At 47.3% G+C, this 23,102-nt stretch overlaps 1 protein-coding gene across 4 annotated transcripts in view; it reads right to left on the bottom strand.

Moving 5' to 3' along the window:
- The window catches only part of nup155 (nucleoporin 155), a 246,435-nt gene that overhangs the window by 102,468 nt on the left and 120,865 nt on the right, over window positions 1-23,102 (bottom strand). For all 4 annotated transcript variants that reach the window (XM_085962233.1, XM_085962254.1, XM_085962243.1 and 1 more), the window contains one exon: window positions 9,766-9,925. In XM_085962233.1, the coding sequence (XP_085818359.1) occupies window positions 9,766-9,925 (160 nt within the window). The remainder of the gene's footprint in view (window positions 1-9,765; window positions 9,926-23,102) is intronic.

Genomic DNA, 23,102 nt, shown 5'->3' with positions numbered 1-23,102 from the left:
GGTAAGACGATACATGGTCAGTGGTGTACATTTAAGGAGTTATTTTACAACTTCCAAAAAAAAATTCCACCGAGAAGAAAAGGGTGTAAAAGAAAAGACATTGGCTAAGTAAAGAAATTAAGGATAGTATTCGACTAAAAACAAGGGCATATAAGGTAGCCAAATCTAGTGGGAGGATAGAGGATTGGGAAAACTTTAAAAGGCAGCAAAAAATAACAAAAAGATTGATTAAGAAAGGGATGATAGATTATGAAAGTAAATTAGCAAAAAATATAAAAACAGATAGTAAGAGTTTTTATAGTTATATAAAAAGAAAAAGGGTAGCTAAAGTAAATGTTGGTCCCTTAGAGGATGAGACCGGGAAATTAATGGTGGGAAATATGGAGATGGCAAAAACACTGAATGAATATTTTGTATCAGTCTTTACAGTAGAAGACACTAAGAATATCCCAACACTGGACAAACAGGGGGCTATAGGGGGGGAGGAGCTAAACACGATCAAAATCACTAAGGAAGTGGTACTCGGTAAAATAATGGGACTCAAGGCGGATAAATCACCTGGACCTGATGGCTTACATCCTAGGGTCTTGAGGGAAGTGGCGGTAGGGATTGTGGATGCATTGGTAATAATTTTCCAAAACTCCCTGGACTCGGCAAAGGTCCCGGCAGACTGGAAAACTGCTAATGTAACACCCTTATTTAAAAAGGGCAGTAGACAGAAGGCTGGAAACTATAGACCGGTTAGCCTAACATCTGTGGTAGGTAAAATTTTGGAGTCCATTATTAAGGAGACAGTAACAGGACATTTGGATAATCATCATTTAATAGGACAAAGTCAGCATGGTTTTATGAAGGGGAAGTCATGTTTGACAAATTTGCTGGAGTTCTTTGAAGAAGTAACGTATAGGGTGGATAAAGGGGAACCAGTGGACGTAGTGTATTTAGACTTCCAAAAGGCATTTGACAAGGTGCCACACAAAAGATTATTGCTTAAGATAAAAAATCATGGGATTGGGGGTAATATTCTGGCATGGATAGAGGATTGGCTATCTAACAGAAGGCAGAGAGTTGGGATAAATGGTTCATTCTCAGAATGGCAATCAGTAACTAGTGGTGTTCCGCAGGGGTCGGTGCTGGGTCCCCAACCCTTTACAATCTATATTAACGATTTGGAGGAGGGGACCGAGTGTAACATATCAAAGTTTGCAGATGATACTAAGATGGGAGGGAAAGTAGTGAGTGAGGAGGACATAAAAAACCTGCAAGGGGACATAGACAGGCTAAGTAAGTGGGCAGAGATTTGGCAGATGGAATACAATACTGGAAAGTGTGAGGTTATGCACTTTGGCAGGAAAAATCGTTGAGCAAGCTATTATCTTAATGGCAAGAAACTGGAAAGTACTGAAGTACAAAGGGATCTGGGGGTCCTGGTGCACGAAACTCAAAAGGTTAGTATGCAGGTGCAGCAAGTGATTAAGAAGGCCAATGGAATGTTGGCTTTCATTGCTAGGGGGATAGAATATAAAAATAGGGAGGTGTTGCTTCAGTTGTACAAGGTATTGGTGAGACCGCACCTGGAATACTACAGTTTTGGTGTCCATACTTAAGAAAAGACATACTTGCTCTCGAGTCAGTACAAAGAAGGTTCACTCGGTTAATCCCAGGGATGAGGGGATGGACATATGAGGAGAGGTTGAGTAGATTGGGACTCTACTCATTGGAGTTCAGAAGAATGAGAGGCGATCTTATTGAAACATATAAGATTGTGAAGGGGTTGGATTGGGTGGATGCAGGGAGGATGTTCCCGATGATGGGTGAAATTAGAACTAGGGGGCATAGTCTTAGAATAAGGGGCTGCTCTTTCAAAACTGAGATGAGGAGGAACTACTTCACTCAGAGGGTGGTAGGTCCATGGAATATGCTGCCCCAAAAAGCTGTAGAAGCTACATCGTCACATAAATTTAAAACAGAAATAGGCAGTTTCCTAGAAGTAAAGGGAATAAAGGGTTACGGGGAGCGGGCAGGAATTTGGACATGAGTCTAGGTTCGGATCGGACATGGCCCTGTGGGTAGCGGAGCGGGCCCAGGGGCCATGTAGTCTGATCCTGCTCCTATTTCGTGTGTCTAATTCTGTTAGATTCAGGAGATGGTTCTGTGAAAGTAGATTGGCGGTTAGGATCAGATCAGCCATGATCTTATTAAATGGCGGAGCAGGCTCGAGGGGCCGACTCCTGCTCCTATTTCTTATGTTCGTATCTATATCCCTTTGGAGATTCTTTGCGTCCTCCACACAATTTGCTTTCCCACCTATCTTTGTATCAGCAGCAAATTTGGCTACATCACACTCAGTCCCTTCATCCAAGTCATTAATATAGATTGTAAATAGTTGAGGCCCCAGCACTGATCCCTGTGGCACCCCACTAGTTACAGGTTGCCAACCTGAAAATGACGCATTTAGCCCGACTCTAAATATGTGTAGCTATCCAATTAGTCCCACTGCCCGCCCTTCCCACAGACCCTTTTAAGTTTTTCTTTTTCAAATATTTATTCTTTTCCTTTTTTCAAAGCTATTATAGATTTTGCTTCCACCACTGCTCCTGGTCAGGAACTCCATGTCTTAACAACCCTCTGCATCAAGAAATTTCTCCTAATCTTTTCCTTCATTCTTTTGGTGTGGTGTCAGCTTAGGCTCCGTGGGCAGCACTCACGCGTCGGGGTCAGAAGGTCCCGGGTTCAAGTCTCAGGCAACAGACTGCAGCACAAAACCTACCAAGGTTGGTGTTTATTCCAAATCCCCCGGCGGCTCAGAGTTCGTGAGAGTCTGGAGTCACCATAGGTCAGACCGGGTGTGAGTCTGGAGTCACTTTTGGTCAGACCGGTGTCATAGAGTCATAGAATTTTACAGCACAGAAAGAGGCCCTTCGGCCCATCGTGTCTGCGCCGCCCATCCATCCCTGTCCAGTCTAATCCCATTTTCCAGCATTTGGTCCATAGCCTTGTATGCAATGGCATTTCAAGTGCTCATCCAAATGCTTCTTGAATGTTGTGAGGGTTCCTGCCTCCACCACCCTTTCAGGCATTGAGTTCCACATTCCAACCACCCTCTGGGTGAAAAAGTTCCTCCTCAAATCCCCTCTAAATCTCCTGCCCCTTACCCTGAATCTATGCCCCCTTGTTATTGACCCCCCCACTAAGGGGAAAAGTTCCTCTTTATCTACCCTATCTATGCCCCTCATTATTTTGTACACCTCAATCAGGTCCCCCTCAGCCTTCTCTGCTCCAAGGAAAACAACTCCAGCCTGTCCAGCCTCTCTTCATAGCTGAGGCGCTCCATCCCAAGTAACATCCTGGTGAATCTTCTCTGTGTGTGTGTGTCTGGAGTCACCATAGGTCAGACCGGGTGTGTCTGGAGTCACCATAGGTCAGACCGGTGTGTGTCTGGAGTCACCATAGGTCAGACCGGGTGAGAGTCTGGAGTCACTATAGGTCAGACCGGGTGAGAGTCTGGAGTCACCATAGGTCAGACCGGTGTGTGTCTGGAGTCACCATAGGTCAGACCGGTGTGTGTCTGGAGTCACCATAGGTCAGACCGGTGTGTGTGTCTGGAGTCACCATTTGTCAGACCGGGTGTGTGTCTGGAGTCACCATAGGTCAGAGCGGGTGTGTGTCTGGAGTCACTATAGGTCAGACCGGGTGTGTGTCTGGAGTCACCATAGGTCAGACCGGGTGTGTGTCTGGAGTCACTATAGGTCAGACCGGGTGTGTGTCTGGAGTCACTATAGGTCAGACCGGGTGTGTGTCTGGAGTCACTATAGGTCAGACCGGGTGCGAGTCTGGAGTCACCATAGGTCAGACCGGGTGTGTGTCTGGAGTCACCATAGGTCAGACCGGGTGTGTGTCTGGAGTCACCATAGGTCAGACGGGTGTGTGTCTGGAGTCGTCACCATAGGTCAGACCAGTGTGTGTGTGTCTGGAGTCACCATAGGTCAGGCCGGGTGTGTGTCTGGAGTCACCATAGGTCAGACCGGGTGTGTGTCTGGAGTCACCATAGGTCAGACGGGTGTGTGTCTGGAGTCACCATAGGTCAGACTGGTGTGTGTCTGGAGTCACCATAGGTCAGACCGGTGTGTGTCTGGAGTCACCATATGTCAGACCGGGTGGGTGTCTGGAGGCACCATAGGTCAGACCGGTGTGTGTCTGGAGTCGTCACCATAGGTCAGACCGGTGTGTGTGTCTGGAGTCACCATAGGTCAGACCGGTGTGTGTGTCTGGAGTCACCATAGGTCAGACCGGGTGTGTGTCTGGAGTCACCATAGGTCAGACCGGGTGTGTGTCTGGAGTCACCATAGGTCAGGCCGGGTGTGAGTCTGGAGTCACCACAGGTCAGACCGGGTGCGTGTCTGGAGTCACCATAGGTCAGACCGGGTGCGTGTCTGGAGTCACCATAGGTCAGACTGGGTGCGTGTCTGGAGTCACCATAGGTCAGACCGGGTGTGAGTCTGGAGTCACCATAGGTCAGACCGGGTGTGTGTCTGGAGTCACCATAGGTCAGACCGGGTGTGTGTCTGGAGTCACCATAGGTCAGACCGGGTGAGAGTCTGGAGTCACCATAGGTCAGACCGGGTGTGTGTCTGGAGTCACCATAGGTCAGACCGGGTGTGAGTCTGGAGTCACCATAGGTCAGGCCGGGTGTGTGTCTGGAGTCACCATATGTCAGACCGGGTGTGAGTCTGGAGTCACCATAGGTCAGACCGGGTGTGTGTCTGGAGTCACCATAGGTCAGGCCGGGTGTGTGTCTGGCGTCACCATAGGTCAGACCGGGTGTGTGTCTGGAGTCACCATAGGTCAGACCGGGTGTGTGTCTGGAGTCACCATAGGTCAGACCGGGAGTGTATCTGGAGTCACCATAGGTCAGACCGGGTGTGTGTCTGGAGTCACCATAGGTCAGACCGGGTGTGTGTCTGGAGTCACCATAGGTCAGGCCGGGTGTGTGTCTGGAGTGACCATAGGTCAGACCGGGTGTGAGTCTGGAGTCACCATAGGTCAGACCGGGTGTGAGTCTGGAGTCACCATAGGTCAGACCGGGTGGGTGTCTGGAGTCACCATAGGTCAGACCGGGTGTGTGTCTGGAGTCACCATAGGTCAGACCGGGTGTGTGTCTGGAGTCACCATAGGTCAGGCCGGGTGTGAGTCTGGAGTGACCATAGGTCAGACCGGGTGTGTGTCTGGAGTCACCATAGGTCAGACCGGGTGTGTGTCTGGAGTCACCATAGGTCAGACCGGGTGTGTGTCTGGAGACACCATAGGTCAGACCGGGTGTGAGTCTGGAGTCACCATAGGTCAGACCGGGTAAGGAATCATAGAAGATAGGAGCAGGAGTAGGCCATTCGGCCCCTCGAGTTTGTTCCGCCATTTAATGAGATCGTGGCTGATCATCCAAATTCAGGACCCTGTCCCTGATTTCTCTCCATATCCCTTGGTCCCTTTAGCCTTAAGAAATATATCTAACTCCTTCTTGAATATATTTATTTAATTGGCCTCCACTGCCTTCTGTGGTAGAGAATTCCACAGGTTCACCACTCTCTGGGTGAATAAATTCCTTCTCATCTCTGTCCTAAATGGCTTACCCCTGATCCTTAGACTGTGACCCCTGGTTCTGGACTCACTGGCCATCGGGAACATCCTTCCTGCATCTAGTCTGTCCAGTCCTGTTAGAATTTTATAAGTTTCGATGAGATCCCCTCTCATTCTTCTAAACTCCAGTGAGTATAAGCCCAATCGACCCAATCTCTCCTCATACGTCATTCCTGCCATCCCAGGTATCAGTCTGGTGAATCTTTGCTGCACTCCCTCCATGGCAAGAACATCCTTCCTCAGATAAGGCGACCAAAACTGCACACAATACTCAAGGTGCGGTCTCACCAAGGCCCTGTACAACTGTAGCAAGACATCCTTGTTCCTGTACTCGAACCCTCTTGCTACGAATGCCAACATACCATTTGCCTTAACCGCCTGCTGCACCTGCATGCTTACCTTCAGCGACTGGTGCACAAGGACACCCAGGTCTCGTTGCACTTCCCCTTCTCCCAATCTATTGCCATTCAGATAATAATCTGCCTTCCTGTTTTTGCCACCAAAGTGGATAACCTCGCATTTATCCACATTATATTGCATCTGCCATGCTTCTGCCCAATCACCCAACCTGTCCAAATCATACTGGAGTTTCTCGGCATCCTCCTCACAGCACACGCCCACCCAGCTTTGTGTCATCTGTAAACTTGGAGATATTACATCTAGTTCCCTCGTCTAGATCATTTATATATATTGTGAATAGCTGGGGTCGTAAAACCGATCCCTGCGGTACCCCACTAGTCACTGCCTGCCACTCGGAAAAAGAGCCGTTTATTCCAACTCTTTGCTTCCTGTCCGCCAACCAGTTCTCTATCCAAGTCAATACCTTGCCCCCAATCCCATGTGCCTTAACTTTGCACGCCAATCTCTTATGCGGGACCTTATCGAAAGCCTTCTGAAAGTCCAAATACACCACATCCACTGGTTCTCCCTTATCTATTCTACCAGTTACATCCTCAAAAAATTCCAGTAGATTAGTCAAGCACGATCTACCTTTTGTAAATCCATGTTGACTTTGTCCGATCCTGTCACTGTTTTCCAAGTGCTCTGCTATTACATCTTTTATAATGGACTCTAGCATTTTCCCCACTACCGATGTCAGGCTTACCGGTCTATAATTCCCCGTTTTCACTCTACCAGCTTTTTTGAATCGTGGGGTAACATGAGCTACCCTCCAATCCATGGGAACTGTTCCAGAGTCTATCGAATTTTGGAAGATGACCAGCAATGCATCTACTATTTCTAGGGCCACTTCCTTAAGTACCCTAGGATGTAGATTATCAGGCCCTGGGGATTTGGCGGCCTTCAATCCCGTCAATTTCCCTAACACCATTTCCCTACAAATACTGATTTCTTTCAGTTCCTCCCTTTCATTAGACCCTATGTTCCCCGACATCTCTGGGAGTTTAGGGAAGAATGCACGTTTCCTTCCCTAAAGGACATTCGTGAACCAGTTAGGTTTTTATGACAATCTGTCAGCTTCATGGTCACTTATACTGATACTAGCTATAAATTAAAAAAATTGAATTCAAATTCATAAACTGACAAGTTGGGATTTGAACTCCCATTCTCTGGGTTATTAGTCCAGGAAAAGGGATTTATCTCCAGTACTGCACTACTGTACACAAACACCGGATTCCAAAGTAGCAAGGGCATAAAATCAGTGTGTTACAGGACAGAAACAGGGTGTAGAATCAGAGAGAGTTACAGTGCAGAAACAGGGTATAGAATCAGAGAGAGTTACAGTACAGAAACAGGGTATAGAATCAGAGAGAGTTACAGTGCAGAAACAGGGTATAGAATCAGAGAGTTACAGTACAGAAACAGGGTATAGAATCAGAGAGTTACAGTACAGAAACAGGGTATAGAATCAGAGAGAGTTACAGTACAGAAACAGGGTATAGAATCAGAGAGAGTTACAGTACAGAAACAGGGTATAGAATCAGAGAGTTACAGTACAGAAACAGGGTGTGGAATCAGAGAGAGTTACAGTACAGAAACAGGGTGTAGAATCAGAGAGAGTTACAGTACAGAAACAGGGTATAGAATCAGAGAGAGTTACAGTGCAGAAACAGGGTATAGAATCAGAGAGTTACAGTACAGAAACAGGGTATAGAATCAGAGAGAGTTACAGTACAGAAACAGGGTATAGAATCAGAGAGTTACAGTACAGAAACAGGGTATAGAATCAGAGAGTTACAGTACAGAAACAGGGTATAGAATCAGAGAGAGTTACAGTACAGAAACAGGGTATAGAATCAGAGAGAGTTACAGTACAGAAACAGGGTATAGAATCAGAGAGTTACAGTACAGAAACAGGGTGTGGAATCAGAGAGAGTTACAGTACAGAAACAGGGTGTAGAATCAGAGAGAGTTACAGTACAGAAACAGGGTATAGAATCAGAGAGAGTTACAGTACAGAAACAGGGTATAGAATCAGAGAGAGTTACAGTACAGAAACAGGGCGTAGAATCAGAGAGTTACAGTGCAGAAACAGGGTATAGAATCAGAGAGAGTTACAGTACAGAAACAGGGTGTGGAATCAGAGAGAGTTACAGTACAGAAACAGGGTGTAGAATCAGAGAGAGTTACAGTACAGAAACAGGGTGTAGAATCAGAGAGAGTTACAGGACAGAAACAGGGTGTAGAATCAGAGAGAGTTACAGTGCAGAAACAGGGTATAGAATCAGAGAGAGTTACAGTACAGAAACAGGGTATAGAATCAGAGAGAGTTACAGTACAGAAACAGGGTGTAGAATCAGAGAGTTACAGTACAGAAACAGGGTATAGAATCAGAGAGAGTTACAGTACAGAAACAGGGTAGAGAATCAGAGAGTTACAGTACAGAAACAGGGTGTAGAATCAGAGAGTTACAGTACAGAAACAGGGTATAGAATCAGAGAGTTACAGTACAGAAACAGGGTATAGAATCAGAGAGTTACAGTACAGAAACAGGGTATAGAATCAGAGAGTTACAGTACAGAAACAGGGTATAGAATCAGAGAGAGTTACAGTAGAAACAGGGTATAGAATCAGAGAGTTACAGTACAGAAAGAGGGTGTAGAATCAGAGAGAGTTACAGTGCAGAAACAGGGTATAGAATCAGAGAGAGTTACAGTAGAAACAGGGTGTAGAATCAGAGAGAGTTACAGTAGAAACAGGGTGTAGAATCAGAGAGAGTTACAGTACAGAAACAGGGTGTAGAATCAGAGAGAGTTACAGTACAGAAACAGGGTATAGAATCAGAGAGAGTTACAGTACAGAAACAGGGTATAGAATCAGAGAGAGTTACAGTACAGAAACAGGGCATAGAATCAGAGAGAGTTACAGTACAGAAACAGGGTATAGAATCAGAGAGAGTTACAGTACAGAAACAGGGTGTAGAATCAGAGAGAGTTACAGTACAGAAACAGGGTGTAGAATCAGAGAGTTACAGTACAGAAACAGGGTGTAGAATTAGAGAGTTACAGTACAGAAACAGGGTATAGAATCAGAGAGAGTTACAGTACAGAAACAGGGCATAGAATCAGAGAGAGTTATACAGAAACAGGGTATAGAATCAGAGAGAGTTACAGTACAGAAACAGGGTGTAGAATCAGAGTTACAGTACAGAAACAGGGTATAGAATCAGAGAGAGTTACAGTACAGAAACAGGGTGTAGAATCAGAGTTACAGTACAGAAACAGGGTATAGAATCAGAGAGAGTTACAGTACAGAAACAGGGTGTAGAATCAGAGAGAGTTACAGTACAGAAACAGGGTGCAGAATCAGAGTTACAGTGCAGAAACAGGGTATAGAGTCAGAGTTACAGTACAGAAACAGGGTATAGAATCAGAGAGAGTTACAGTACAGAAACAGGGTATAGAATCAGTTACAGTACAGAAACAGGGTATAGAATCAGAGTTACAGTACAGAAACAGGGTGTAGAATCAGAGTTACAGTACAGAAACAGGGTGTAGAATCAGAGTTACAGTACAGAAACAGGGTATAGAATCAGAGAGTTACAGTACAGAAACAGGGTGTAGAATCAGAGAGTTACAGTACAGAAACAGGGTTTAGAATCAGAGGGTTACAGTAGAGGGTCACTGTGTGTTGAATGGGACAGTATGCGGAGGTGACCCCTCAGGCACGTACCCCATGATCCTGGTGAAGTAGATGCAGATGCCATTGTGCTTTCCAGAAAACACCACCTCTGGTCCCGACATGGTGGTGATTGGGGGCAGAGAGACCCCACTGTAGAGTCCTGGGCTTCCAGGGGAGAAGAGAGGGGTCGACATCCCGACAGGCTTCAACCCTGAGAGAGAAAGAAAAACACAACACATAGAGTCCGAGAAACTCTCAGCACAGGAGATCTTTTGGCCCGTCATGCCTGTGCTGGCTCTGTGAAAGGGCAGTCATTATTAGTTCCACATCTACACTTTTTGTTCATAACATTTTAAGTTCCTCATCTTGAAGTACAGGTAGACTATCCTTTATCCGAAAACCTCGGGACCAGCCGAGTTTCGGATAAAGGAGAATTTCGGATTTCGGAAGGTGGGTCGGCGGGGGGTCGTGCGCACGACTTACGCTGACGCTCAGCGTAAGTCAGTCGGGGTCGGCGGGGGTCAGGGCCGGCGGGGGGGGGTCGGCGGTTCTCGGGGCCGGCGGTTGTCGGGGCTGGCGGGGTCGGCGGTTGTCGGGGTCGGCGGGGGGGATCGGCGGTTGTCGGGGCCGGCGGTTGTCAGGGCCGGCGGGGGGTCGTGCGCACGACTTACCCTTTATCCGAACTTCCGAAACCGGATCCCTCTAAAAACCGAAGGTTTTTTCGTTCAGCGTAAGTCGTACGCACGACTTACGCTGAACGAAAAAACCTTCGGTTTTTAGAGGGTTTCGGATTTCGGAAGTCTGGATAAAGGGTAGTCTACCTGTACCTGTCCAACTCCTTTAAAATTATTTTTGGAATCAGCTTCCACCACGTTTTCTGGTAGAACACTCAGGAAAACACACCCATCACAGGCTGAGCAAGGAGGGAGGCTCCCGATACATTTGGGATGGGGGGGGGGGCGGTTGAGGGTGAGGGACACAGCTCTCGGTACATTTGGAAGGGAGGGGAGGGGGCAGAAACACACCTCCCAGAACATTTGGAGGAGGGGGGTGTCACAGCTCCTGGTACACTGGGGGTCGGGGGGGAAACACAGCTCCCAGTACGTGTTGGGTAAAAATAAGCAGCGTGTGACAGGAAGGGACAGAGAGTTTAATGGTAGCAGTGCAGCAGAGAATAAGGTCAAAGCAGGGAATAATGGTCAAAAAATTTAAATTAAAGGCTCTTTATCTGAATGCACGAAGCATTCGTAACAAGACAGACAAACTCGTGGCACAAATAGAGATACAGGAAACTTTGTGCTATCCGGCACCCATGGGACCGAGCTACTGACGTTTTTTTAAAAGCTCTGGATAGACCAGCGTCAATGTTATCAGATAGGAGCTTTTCATCGCCGTGTCTGACCACAAACACTGTTGCTCAGCAACAGCTTGTAAACACTCGGCCCAGTAGCTTGGAAGCATCTCTGAAGCTGTTGCTAAGCGACAAAGACGCTTTCCAGAGCCTGCCTGTGAAAAGAATGCTAGGAGAAAAAAAAACACCTAACCAAAAACGGCTGCTGATTTCTGCCGTTAGATCAAAGTTGCCGGACATTCAACTTCCGGATAGCTCCAAGTTTCCTGTAAATGGGTTTGATCTAACAGCCATTAGAGACATGTTTGCAGGGTGGCCAAGGTTGGGAACTAAATGTTCCAGGGTACTTGAAGTTTCAAACAGATAGGCAGAATGGAAAAGGAGGGGGAGTAGTCCTGATGATAAAGGATGACAGAAGGACAGTAGCGAGAAAGGATCTCAGCTCGGAAGATCAGGAAGTAGAATCAGTATGGGTGGAGATAAGGAATAACAAGGAGCAGAAAACACTGGTGGGAGTAGTATATAGGCCCCCTAACAGTAGCTATACCGTTGGACAGAATATTAATCAAGAAATAGTAGGAGCTAGCAACAAGGTAATGCAATAATCTTGGGGGACTTCAATCTTCATATATACTGGACAAATCAAATTGGCAGTATTTTCTTTTTGCATTAAGTGTTTAATTCACTGCCACCTCTCTTCCAGGAATGCCCACCTTGAAGAGGTTCTGCTCTTCTCTCCGACAGGATTTCCGTTTGTCTCTTTTACCTTGTTCATCTTCATTGCTTTCTGTCTCCCTTCTCGTGTTTGATCAGATAGCTACCAAAACTCGCTTTCACAGCCATATATCATTCCTCAGCAACTGTCTCCGGCTCCGACTTACTCCATGTGGATTCCAACTGAAATTCCACCCTTCGTGTTTTTGATCTACCCAGGACTACAGATATCTCCAAGATATTCAGCGTTCCTCGAACCACTGCTCTCGCCGTATCCTGAGATCCACGCTGAATGCCATGCGACGCCACATGAACGCTCTTAACCTCTCTCTTCAGCAGCACCGACTCACTATCTCATAGCTGTCGTGGTCCGCAGTTCCATTTCATCCTTCGCCTCATCCAACGCTTTGACAAAAAACTTGTTTTCTTCCTTTCAGGTGTCAAGGATTGCAAGCTTCAACAACTCTTGGACACCAACGCCCCTCCGGAACCTACTTCCCCTTCACTTTTCTCTGACCCCATCCCTTCTCCCAATCTCACCCCCTGCCGCGTTTTCACTATCCCCTCTGACCTTCCCCTCTCTGACCCCGAACGATCAGTCCTTAGCAAAGGCCTGAGCTTCATCCCCTTACGCCCCCACCTCAATGAATTTCGAGCTTTTTCCGCTGCCTTCGTCTCCGTGCCCACTTCTTTGGCCAGGAGTCTTCCCCCCTGCACGGCTGACCCTTTCTCCCGCTTTCAGAATTCTCATTCTACCTGGACCCCTCCCTCTGGCATCTAACCCTCTCTAGATCTTTTCATTGCAAACTGGTGTGACACCGGTCATCTCCATTTCTCTGCTCCCCTCACTCACTCCAACCTCATAGAGTCATAGAATCATAGAGTTTTACAGCACAGAAAGAGGCCCTTCGGCCCATCGTGTCTGCGCCACCCATCCATCCCTGTCCAGTCTAATCCCATTTTCCAGCATTTGGTCCATAGCCTTGTATGCAATGGCATTTCAAGTGCTCATCCAAATGCTTCTTGAATGTTGTGAGGGTTCCTGCCTCTACCACCCTTTTAGGCATTGAGTTCCACATTCCAACCACCCTCTGGGTGAAAAAGTTCCTCCTCAAATCCCCTCTAAATCTCCTGCCCCTTACCCTGAATCTATGCCCCCTTGTTATTGACCCCCCTACTAAGGGGAAAAGTTCCTCTGTCTACCCTATCTATGCCCCTCATCATTTTGCACACCTCAATCAGGTCCCCCCTCAGCCTTCTTTGCTCCAAGGAAAACAACCCCAGCCTGCTTAGTCTTTCTTCATAGCTGAGGCGCTCCATCCCAGGTAACATCCTGGTGAATCTTCTCTGCACCCTCTCCAAAGCAATCACATCCTTCCTATAGTGAGGTGACCAGAACTGCACACAGTACTCCAGCTGTGGCCTCACCAGCGTTTTGTACAGCTCCATCATAACCTCCCTGCTCTTATATTGTATGCCTCGGCTAATGAAGGCAAGTATCCCATATGCCTTTTTAACCACCTTATCTACCTGTTCCGCTGCCTTCAGGGATCTATGTACATGTACACCAAGGTCCCTCTGACCCTCTGTACTTCCTAGGGTCCTACCACTCATTGTGTATTCCCTTGCCTTATTTGTCCATCCAAAATGCATCACCTCGCACTTTTCAGGGTTAAATTCCATTTGCCACTTTTCCGCCCATCTGACCAACCCGTTTATATCGTCCTGTAGCCTGAGGCTTTCCTCCTCGCAATTTACCACCCCACCAATTTTCGTGTCATCTGCGAACTTACTGATCATACCTTTTACATTCTCATCCAAATCATTTATGTAGATCACAAACAACAAGGGACCCAGCACCGATCCCTGAGGTACCCCACTGGACACGGGCTTCCAGTCACAAAAGCAACCTTCGACCATCACCCTCTGCCTCCTGCCACTCAGCCACTTTAGGATCCAACGCGCCAAGGCACCCTGGATCCCATGGGCTCTTACCTTCTTGACCAGTCTCCTATGCGGGACTTTGTCAAAAGCTTTACTGAAGTCCATGTAAACCACATCCACAGCATTTCCCTCATCCACCCCCCTAGTCACCCCCTCAAAAAATTCAATCAGATTTGTCAGACATGATTTACCCTTGACAAAGCCATGCTGACTATCCCCGATTAATCCTTGCCTCTCCAAGTGGAGACTAATTTTGTCCCTCAGAATTTTTTCCAATAATTTCCCTACCACAGATGTTAGGCTCACTGGCCTGTAATTCCCTGGTTTATCCCTGCTACCCTTCTTGTATAATGGTACTACATTAGCTGTTCTCCAGTCCTCTGGTACATCCCCTGTGGCCAGAGAGGTTCTGAAAATTTGTGTCAGAGCCCCTGCAATCTCCTCCTTTGCCTCCCACAGCAGCCTGGGATACATCTCGTCCGGGCCTGGGGATTTATCCACTTTTTGGCCTGCTAAAACCGCTAGCACCTCCTCCCTCTCGATGCTAATATGTTCAAGTATGTCACAGTCCCCTTGCCCGTTTACTATGTCTGCATCGTCTCTCTCCATAGTGAACACAGATGCAAAAAATTCATTTAAAACCCCGCCTACATCATCTGGCTCTACACACAGATTGCCACTTTGGGCCCTACCCTTTCCCTGGTTATCCTCTTGCCCTTAATATACTTATAAAACATCTTAGGATTTTCCTTTATTTTGCTCGCCAGTGTTATTTCATGGCCCCCCCCCTCGCCCTCCTAATTTCTTTTTTAAGTATGCCCCTGCACTTTTTATACTCCTCTAGGGCTTCTTCCGTCTTTAGTCTTTTGTAACTGCCAAAAGCCCCCCTTTTATTTCTAATGCATTTTTGTATATCCCTTGTCATCCAAGGTTCCCTTTGCTTGTTGGTCCGACCCTTGACCTTTACAGGAACATGTTGGCGTTGTACTCTCTCTATTTCCCTTCTGAAAGTCTCCCACTGTTTTGATGTGGATTTTCCTATAAGTAGCTGCTCCCAGTCCACTTTGGCCAGATCCTGCCTTATCATATTAAAATCGGCCTTCCCCCAATTTAGAACCCATATTTCCGGGCCGTCTTTGTCTTTTTCCATGACCACCTTAAATCTCACCGAATTATGGTCACTGTCGCCAAAATGCTCTCCTACTGATACTTCCACCACTTGCCCGGCTACCTCCCTCTGAACTTGCAGCACTCCATTCTCTCAGATCCAACCCTGTCATTGTCATTAAACTGCTGACAAGGGTGGTGCTGTTGTTGTTGCTGTTTGGCAAACCGACCTCTACCTAGTGGAAGCTGAACGCCAACTCTCCGACACCACCTCCTACCTCCGTCTGGACCATGACCCCACTACTGAACATCAAGCCACCGTTTCCAAGACTGTCACTGACCTCATCTCCTCTGGAGATCTTCCCCCCGCTGCCGCCAACCTCATAGTTCCCCAACCCCGCACAGCCCGCTTCTACCTCCTTCCCAAGACCCACAAACAGGACTGCCCTGGTAGACCCATCGTTTCAGCCTGTTCTTGCCCCACGGAACTTCTCTCTTCCTATCTCGACTCTATTTTTTCTCCTTGTCCAGTCTCTTCCCACCGACATCCGCGACTCTTCTGACGCCCTCCGCCACTTTAAGTTTCCAGTTTCCTGGCCCCAACCACCATCTTTTCACCATGAACGTGCAATCGCTCTACACCTCCATCCCCCACCAGGATGGCCTGAGGGCGCTCCGCTTCTTCCTTGAACAGAGGCCCAACCAGTCCCCATCCACCACCACCCTCCTCCGCCTGGCTGAACTTGTTCTCACATTGAACAACTTCTCCTTTGACTCCACTCATTTCCTCCAAATCAAAGGTGTTCCTATGGGTACCCGCATGGGTCCTAGCTATGCCTGCCTTTTCGTGGGATATGTAGAACACTCTTTGTTCCAGTCCAACTCGGGTCCCCTCCCTCACCTCTTTTTCCAGTACATTGATGACTGTATCGGTGCCCTTTCCTGCTCTTGCCCTGAACTAGATAATTTCATTCACTTTGCTTCCAATTTCCACCCTTCCCTCACCTTCACATGGTCCATCTCTGACAAAGCCTGGTGTGGGCGAAATGGGTTTTGCTTCCTGGGACACTGGCATCAGTACTGGGACAGGAGAGAGCTGTTCCGTTGGGACGGACTTCACTTGGCCAGTGCTGGGACTAGAGTCCTGGCGAATCGAATAACTAGGGCTGTAGAGAGGGCTTTAAACTAATTAGTGGGGGGGAGGTTTTAAGAGAGCGAAAAATAAAAATGACAGCGGAGAAGGCAATAGAGCAAGGTAGCAGTGGGGGAATTAAAAACCAGAGCGTGTCAGGAAGGGACAGAATGTATAATGATAAAGGTAAAGTAGTAAAAGGGGTAAAAGCAGGAATAAATTGTCAGAAAACATATTTGAAAGTTCTTTATCTGAATGCACGCAGCATTCGTAACAAAATTGACGAGTTGACGGTACAAATAACTACACATGGGTATGATCTGATGGCCATTATGGAAACATGGCTACAGGATAATCATGACTGGGAACTAAACATACAAGGGTATTTGACAATTAGGAAGGACAGACAGGAAGGAAAGGGAGGTGGGGTTGCTATGTTAATCAAGGATGGAATCACTGCAATAGTCAGAAATGATATTGGGTCAAAGGATCAGGATAGTGAAACAGTTTGGGTGGAGGTAAGGAATAATAAGGGGAAAAAGTCACTAGTGGGATTAGTCTATAGGCCTCCTAACAGTTGCAACTCTGTTGGTCGGAGTATAAATCAGGAAATAGTTGGGGCTTGTAATAAGGGAACAGCTATAATCATGGGGGATTGTAACTTTCATATTGACTGGACTAATCAAATTGGGCATGGCAGCCTTGAGGAAGAGTTCATAGAGTGTATTGAGCAGTATGTAACTGAACCAACCAGGGGGCAGGCAATCTTAGATCTGGTCCTGTGTAATGAGACAGGATTAATAAAAAATGTCCTAGTAAAGGGTCCCCTTGGAATGAGTGACCATAATATGGTTGAATTCCAAATTCAGTTTGAGGGTGAGAGAGTTGGATCTCAAACCAGCGCACTGAGCATAAAGGAGACTATGAAGGTATGAAAGTAGAATTGACTAAAGTGGACTGGGAAAACAGATTAAAGTGTAAGACGGTACAAGAGCAGTGGTCTACATTCAAGGAGATATTTCACATCTTTCAAGATAAATATATTCCACTGAGGAAAAAGGGGAGTAAAAGAAAAGACAGCCATCCGTGGCTTAGTAAAGTAATAAAGGATAGTATCCGACTGAAAACAAGGGCATATAAAGTAGCCAAATCGAGTGGGAGGATAGATGATTGGGAAGCATTTAAAAGCCAGCAAACAATAACTAAAACATTAATTAAGAAAGGGAAGATAGATTATGAAAGTAAACTAGCAAAAAATATAAAAACAGATAGCAAGAGTTTCTACAGCTATCTAAAAAGAAAAAGGGTGGCTAAAGTGAACGTTGGTCCCTTAGAGGATGGGACCGGGAAACTAGTGGTGGGGAACATGGAGATGGGAAAGACGCTGAACAAATATTTTGTATCAGTCTTTGCAGTAGAGGACACTAAAAATATCCCAACACTGGACAAACAGGGGGCAAGGGGGGGGGGGGGGGGGGGGGGGTGGAGGAGCTAAAGACGATTAAAATCACTAAGGAGATGGTACTCAGTAAAATAATGGGACTTAAGGCGGATAAATCCCCCGGACCTGATGGCCTACATCCTAGGGTCTTGAGAGAAGTGGCGGTAGGGATTGTGGATGCATTGGTGATTATTTTCCAGAACTCCCTGGACTCAGGAAAGGTCCCGGCAGATTGGAAAACTGCTAATGTAACACCCTTATTTAAGAAGGGAAGTAGACAAAAAGCTGGAAACTATAGACCAGTTAGCCTAACATCGGTGGTGGGCAAAATGTTGGAGTCCATTATTAAGGCAACAGTAACAGAGCATTTGGATAAACATAATTTAATAGGACAGAGTCAGCATGGTTTTATGAAGGGGAAGTCATGTTTGACAAATTTGCTCGAATTCTTTTGAGGATGTAACATACAGGGTGGATAAAGGGGAACCAGTGGATGTAGTGTATTTGGACTTCCAAAAGGCATTTGACAAGGTTCCACACAAAAGATTACTGATCAAGATAAAAATCACGGGATTGGGGGTAATATACTGGCATGGGTGGAAGATTGGCTATCTAACAGAAAACAAAGAGTTGGGATAAATGGTTCATTCTCGGGTTGGCAATCAGTAACTAGTGGTGTTCCGCAGGGGTCAGTGCTGGGACCCCAACTCTTTACAATCTATATCAACAATTTGGAGGAAGGGACCGAGTGCAACATATCCAAGTTTGCCGACGATACAATGATGGGAGGGAAAGCAGTGAGTGAGGAGGACATAAAAAACCTGCAAAAGGACATAGACAGGCTAAGTGAGTGGGCAGAGATTTGGCAGATGCAATGTAATGTTGGAAAGTGTGAGGTTATGCACTTTGGCAGAAAAAATCAAAGAGCAAGTTATTATCTAAATGGAGAGAAACTGCAAAGTGTTGCAGTACAAAGGGATCTGGGGGTCCTGGTGCATGAAACACAAAAAGTTAGTATGCAGGTGCAGCAGGTGATCAGGAAGGCCAATGGAATCTTGGCTTTTATTGCGAGGGGGATGGAGTATAAAAACAGGAAGTCTTGCTGCAGTTATACAGGGTATTGGTGAGGCCACACCTGGAATACTGCGTGCAGTTTTGGTTTCCATATTTAAGAAAAGATATACTTGCTCTCGAGGCGGTTCAGAGAAGGTTCACTCGGTTGATTCCAGAGATGAGGGGGTTGACGTATGAGGAAAGGTTGAGTAGGTTGGGACTCTACTCATTGGAGCTCAGAAGAATGAGAGGCGATCTTATCGAAACATATAAGATTGTGAGGGGGCTTGATCGGGTGGATGCGGGGAGGATGTTTCCACTGATGGGTGAGACTAGAACTAGGGGGCATAGTCTAAGAATAAGGGGCTGCCCTTTCAAAACTGAGATGAGGAGAAACTTCTTCACTCAGAGGGTGGTGAATCTATGGAATTTGCTACCTCGGAGAGCTGTGGAAGCTGCAACATTAAATAAATTTAAAACAGAGATAGACAGTTTCCTAGCAGACAAGGGAATTAGGGGTTACGGGGAGAGGGCAGGGAAGTGGACGTGAGTCTAGATTCGGATCAGCCATGATCCTATTGAATGGCGGAGCAGGCCCGAGGGGCCGTATGGCCTACTCCTGCTCCTACTTATGTTCTTCCCTTCCCTTCCTTGACTTTGTCATCTCCATCTCTGGGGATATGTTATTGACCAACATTCACTACAAACCCACTGACTCTCACAGCTACCTGGACTACACTTCCTCCCACCCCGCCTCCTGTAAGGACTCTATTCCATTCTCCCAGTTTCTCCGGCTCCGCTGCATCTGCTCCGACGACGCCACCTTCCACACCAGTGCTTCCGACATGTCTCCCTTTTTCCTCAACCGAGGATTCCCCTCTACAGTGGTTAACACGGCCCTTGACCGTGTCCGTTCTATCTCCCGCACTTCTGCCCTCACCCTTGCCCCTCCCTCCCGGAACAACGATCGGATTCCCCTTGTCCTCACTTTTCACCCCACCAGCCTCCACATTCAACGGATCATCCTCGCCATTTCCGACACCTCCAGCGTGATCCCACCACCAAACGCATCTTCCCCTCACCTCCCCTTTCAGCATTCCGTAGGGACCGCTCCCTCTGCGATACCCTAGTCCACTCCTCTATCACCCCCAACACCCCTTCCCCGGCACTTTCCCGTGCAAGCGCAGGAGATGCAACACATGCCCTTATACCTCCCCACTTCCCACTGTCCAGGGCCCCAAACCTGGCCCCCTTCCAGGTGAAACAGCGATTTACTTGTACTTCTTGCAATTTAGTACAGTGTACTGTATTCGCTGCTCACAATTTGGTCTCCTCTACATTGGGGAGACCAAACGCAGATTGGGTGACCGCTTTGAGGAACACCTCCATTCAGTCTGTAAGGGGGACCCCGAGCTTCTGGTCGCCTGTCACTTTAATTCACCGCTCCACTCCCACTGACGTCTCCGTCCTCGGCCTCTTGCATTGTTCCACGGAAGCTCAGTGTAAACTCAAGGAACAGCACCTCATCTTTCGATTAGGCACTTTACAGCCTTCTGGACTCAACATAGAGTTCAACAATTTCAGATCATAACCTCGGCCCCGATCATATCTATATTTTTTATCCACACTTTTTGTTTGTGCCTTCTGTTCTTCTCTCCCACATGGCAACTGTCTTTCATTCTGCCAGCGCAATTTACACTTCATCTCGAGCCATCTGTTTCTTAACCTGTCCCATTACCACCTCCTTTTGCCTTGAATATCTCTCAATGTCTCTTAACCTCTCCTGCCTTCTATCCTATCACAGACCTTCCCTTCTGTTCTTTCATCCCCTCCCCCTTTCCCAGCCCCTCCACTTGCTTAAAAATCTGTTGCATTTCCTGCCTTTTTGCAGTTCTGACGAAAGGTCATCGACATGAAACGTTAACTCTGTTTCTCTCTTCACAGATGCTGCCTGACCTGCTGAGTGTCTCCAGCATTTTCTGTTTTTATGTCAAAGGTAGTCTGGAGGAGGAGTTCATGGAATGCATTCGGGACAGTTTCCTAGAACAATACGTCATGGAACCAACCAGGGAACAGGCTATTTTAGATCTTGTATTGTGTAATGAGACAGGGTTAATTAGCAATCTCACAGTAAAGGATCCTCTGGGGCAGAGTGATCATAATATGATAGAATTTGACATTATGTTTGAGAGTGACTTGCCGAAGTCCAAAACTAGAGTCTTAAACTTAAATATAGCCAATTACATAGGTATGAGGGGCGAGTTGGCTAAGGTAGATTGGAAACATAGATTAAAAGGTATGGTGGTAGATAAGCAGTGGCTAGCATTTAAAGCAATATTTCATAATTCTCAACAAAAATACATTCCATAGAGAAACAAAAACTCCACGGCAAAAGTAATCCAACCGTGGCTAACTAAAGAAGTTAAGGATAGCATTAGATTGAAAGAAGAAGCTTATAATGTTGCAAAGAATAATAGTAAGCCTGAGCATTGGGAGAGTTTCAGAAAACAGCAAAGGTTGACCCAAAAAATTGATAAAAAGGGAAAAAATATAGAATGAGAGAAAAAACTAGCAGGAAATATACAAGCAGATTGTAAGAGTTTCTACAAGTATGCAAAAAGGAAGAGAGTAGCAATGTTGGTCCCTTAGAGGCTGAGACAGGAGAAATTATTATGGGGAATAAGGAAACGGGAGAAACGTTAAACAAATATTTTGTATCTGTCTTCACAGTAGAAGACACAAAAAGCAATGGTGGGGAACCAAGGGTCTAATGAGGATGAGGAACTTTACTTATATTAATTACGTTGAGAAAAAGTACTAGCGAAACTAATGGGACTAAAAGCCAATAAATCCCCTGGACCTGACGGCCTACATCCTAGGGTTCTAAAAGAGGTGGCTGAAGAGATAGTGGATGCATTGGTTTTGATCTTCCAAAATTCCCTAGATTCTGGAATAGAGTCATAGAGTTATACAGCACAGAAAGAGGCCCTTCATGTCCACGCCAGCCATCAAGCCCTGTCTATTCTATGGTCCCAACGGATTGGAAGGTCGCAAATGTAACACCGCTATTCAAGAAAGGAGGGAGAGAAAAAACAGGGAACTACAGGCCAGTTAGCCTGACATCAGTTGTCGGGAAAATGCTGGAATCCATCGTTAAGGAAGTGGTATCGGGGCACTGAGAAAATCATAAAAACCGGAGAGAGGCGAGGCCCGAGACCAGTCGGGAGCAGCGGGAGCAGCGAGGAGGAGCTCGGGAGAAAACCCGGCGACCAGCGAGGCCCGAGACCAGTCGGGAGCAGTGATTCAGAGCCGGTATAAAAACCGGAGAGAGGCGAGGCCCGAGACCAGTCGGGAGCAGCGAGGAGGAGCTCGGGAGAAAACCCGGCGACCAGCGAGGCCCGAGACCAGTCGGGAGCAGTGATTCAGAGCCGGTATAAAAACCGGAGAGAGGCGAGGCCCGAGACCAGTCGGGAGCAGCGAGGAGGAGCTCGGGAGAAAACCCGGCGACCAGCGAGGCCCGAGACCAGTCGGGAGCAGTGATTCAGAGCCGGTATAAAAACCGGAGAGAGGCGAGGCCCGAGACCAGTCGGGAGCAGCGAGGAGGAGCTCGGGAGAAAACCCGGCGACCAGCGAGGCCCGAGACCAGTCGGGAGCAGTGATTCAGAGCCGGTATAAAAACCGGAGAGAGGCGAGGCCCGAGACCAGTCGGGAGCAGCGAGGAGGAGCTCGGGAGAAAACCCGGCGACCAGCGAGGCCCGAGACCAGTCGGGAGCAGTGATTCAGAGCCGGTATAAAAACCGGAGAGAGGCGAGGCCCGAGACCAGTCGGGAGCAGCGAGGAGGAGCTCGGGAGAAAACCCGGCGACCAGCGAGGCCCGAGACCAGTCGGGAGCAGTGATTCAGAGCCGGTATAAAAACCGGAGAGAGGCGAGGCCCGAGACCACAGCAGGGTCAGTCGGGAGAGCAGGAGGCCAGTAACTGCTGGGGCAGTCGGGAGAGCAGGAGGCCAGTAACTGGTGAGTTTAAAAGCTCACCTTTCGCGGGCTTTTTCTTTCACAGCTGGTGCAGACGGGAGAGCAGGAGGCCAGTAACTCTTATATAGGTGGAGCTGTTGCTAAACCCGAAACACTACAGTGTAGTGTCTCCCACCCTTCCACCTCCTCTAACCTTTCAGGGGTTAGGGGAAGTTGAAAAGGTAGGTTCAATTTATTTTATTTCAGGAGCCTAACCTAGGTGGAGAAGGTTCCAGGACAGGAGGCGGCAGTGAAAATACAACACCAGAAAACAGGTAGGTGACTGGTTGGTGAGTACTTTCACAAACTTATTCTAAGTAGAATTCAATAGTTAAGCTAAATCGTAGTAAATAAAAGGGTATTGTAAGGGTTAAGTCATGGAAGGGCAGCTCGGACCCGTGTCATGCTTCTCCTGTGCGATGTGGGAAATCAGGGACACTGTCCCTGACAACTATGTGTGCAGGAAGTGTGTCCAGCTGCAGCTCCTAGCAGACCGCATGGCGGCGCTGGAGCTGCGAATGGACTCACTCTGGAGCATACGCGATGCTGAGGATGTTGTGGATAGCACATTCAGTGAGTTGGTCACACCGCAGGTAAAGGCTAGCTCAGACAGTAAATGGGTGACCAAAAGGCA

This window comes from Somniosus microcephalus, chromosome 1 (assembly GCF_052327205.1).
Source record: "Somniosus microcephalus isolate GS21.2 chromosome 1, FLI_Smic_1.0, whole genome shotgun sequence".
NCBI classification, from domain to species: Eukaryota; Metazoa; Chordata; class Chondrichthyes; order Squaliformes; family Somniosidae; genus Somniosus; species Somniosus microcephalus.
The sequence above is the reverse complement of the archived record's forward strand: the minus strand, read 5'-3'. Positions and strand labels throughout refer to the sequence as shown.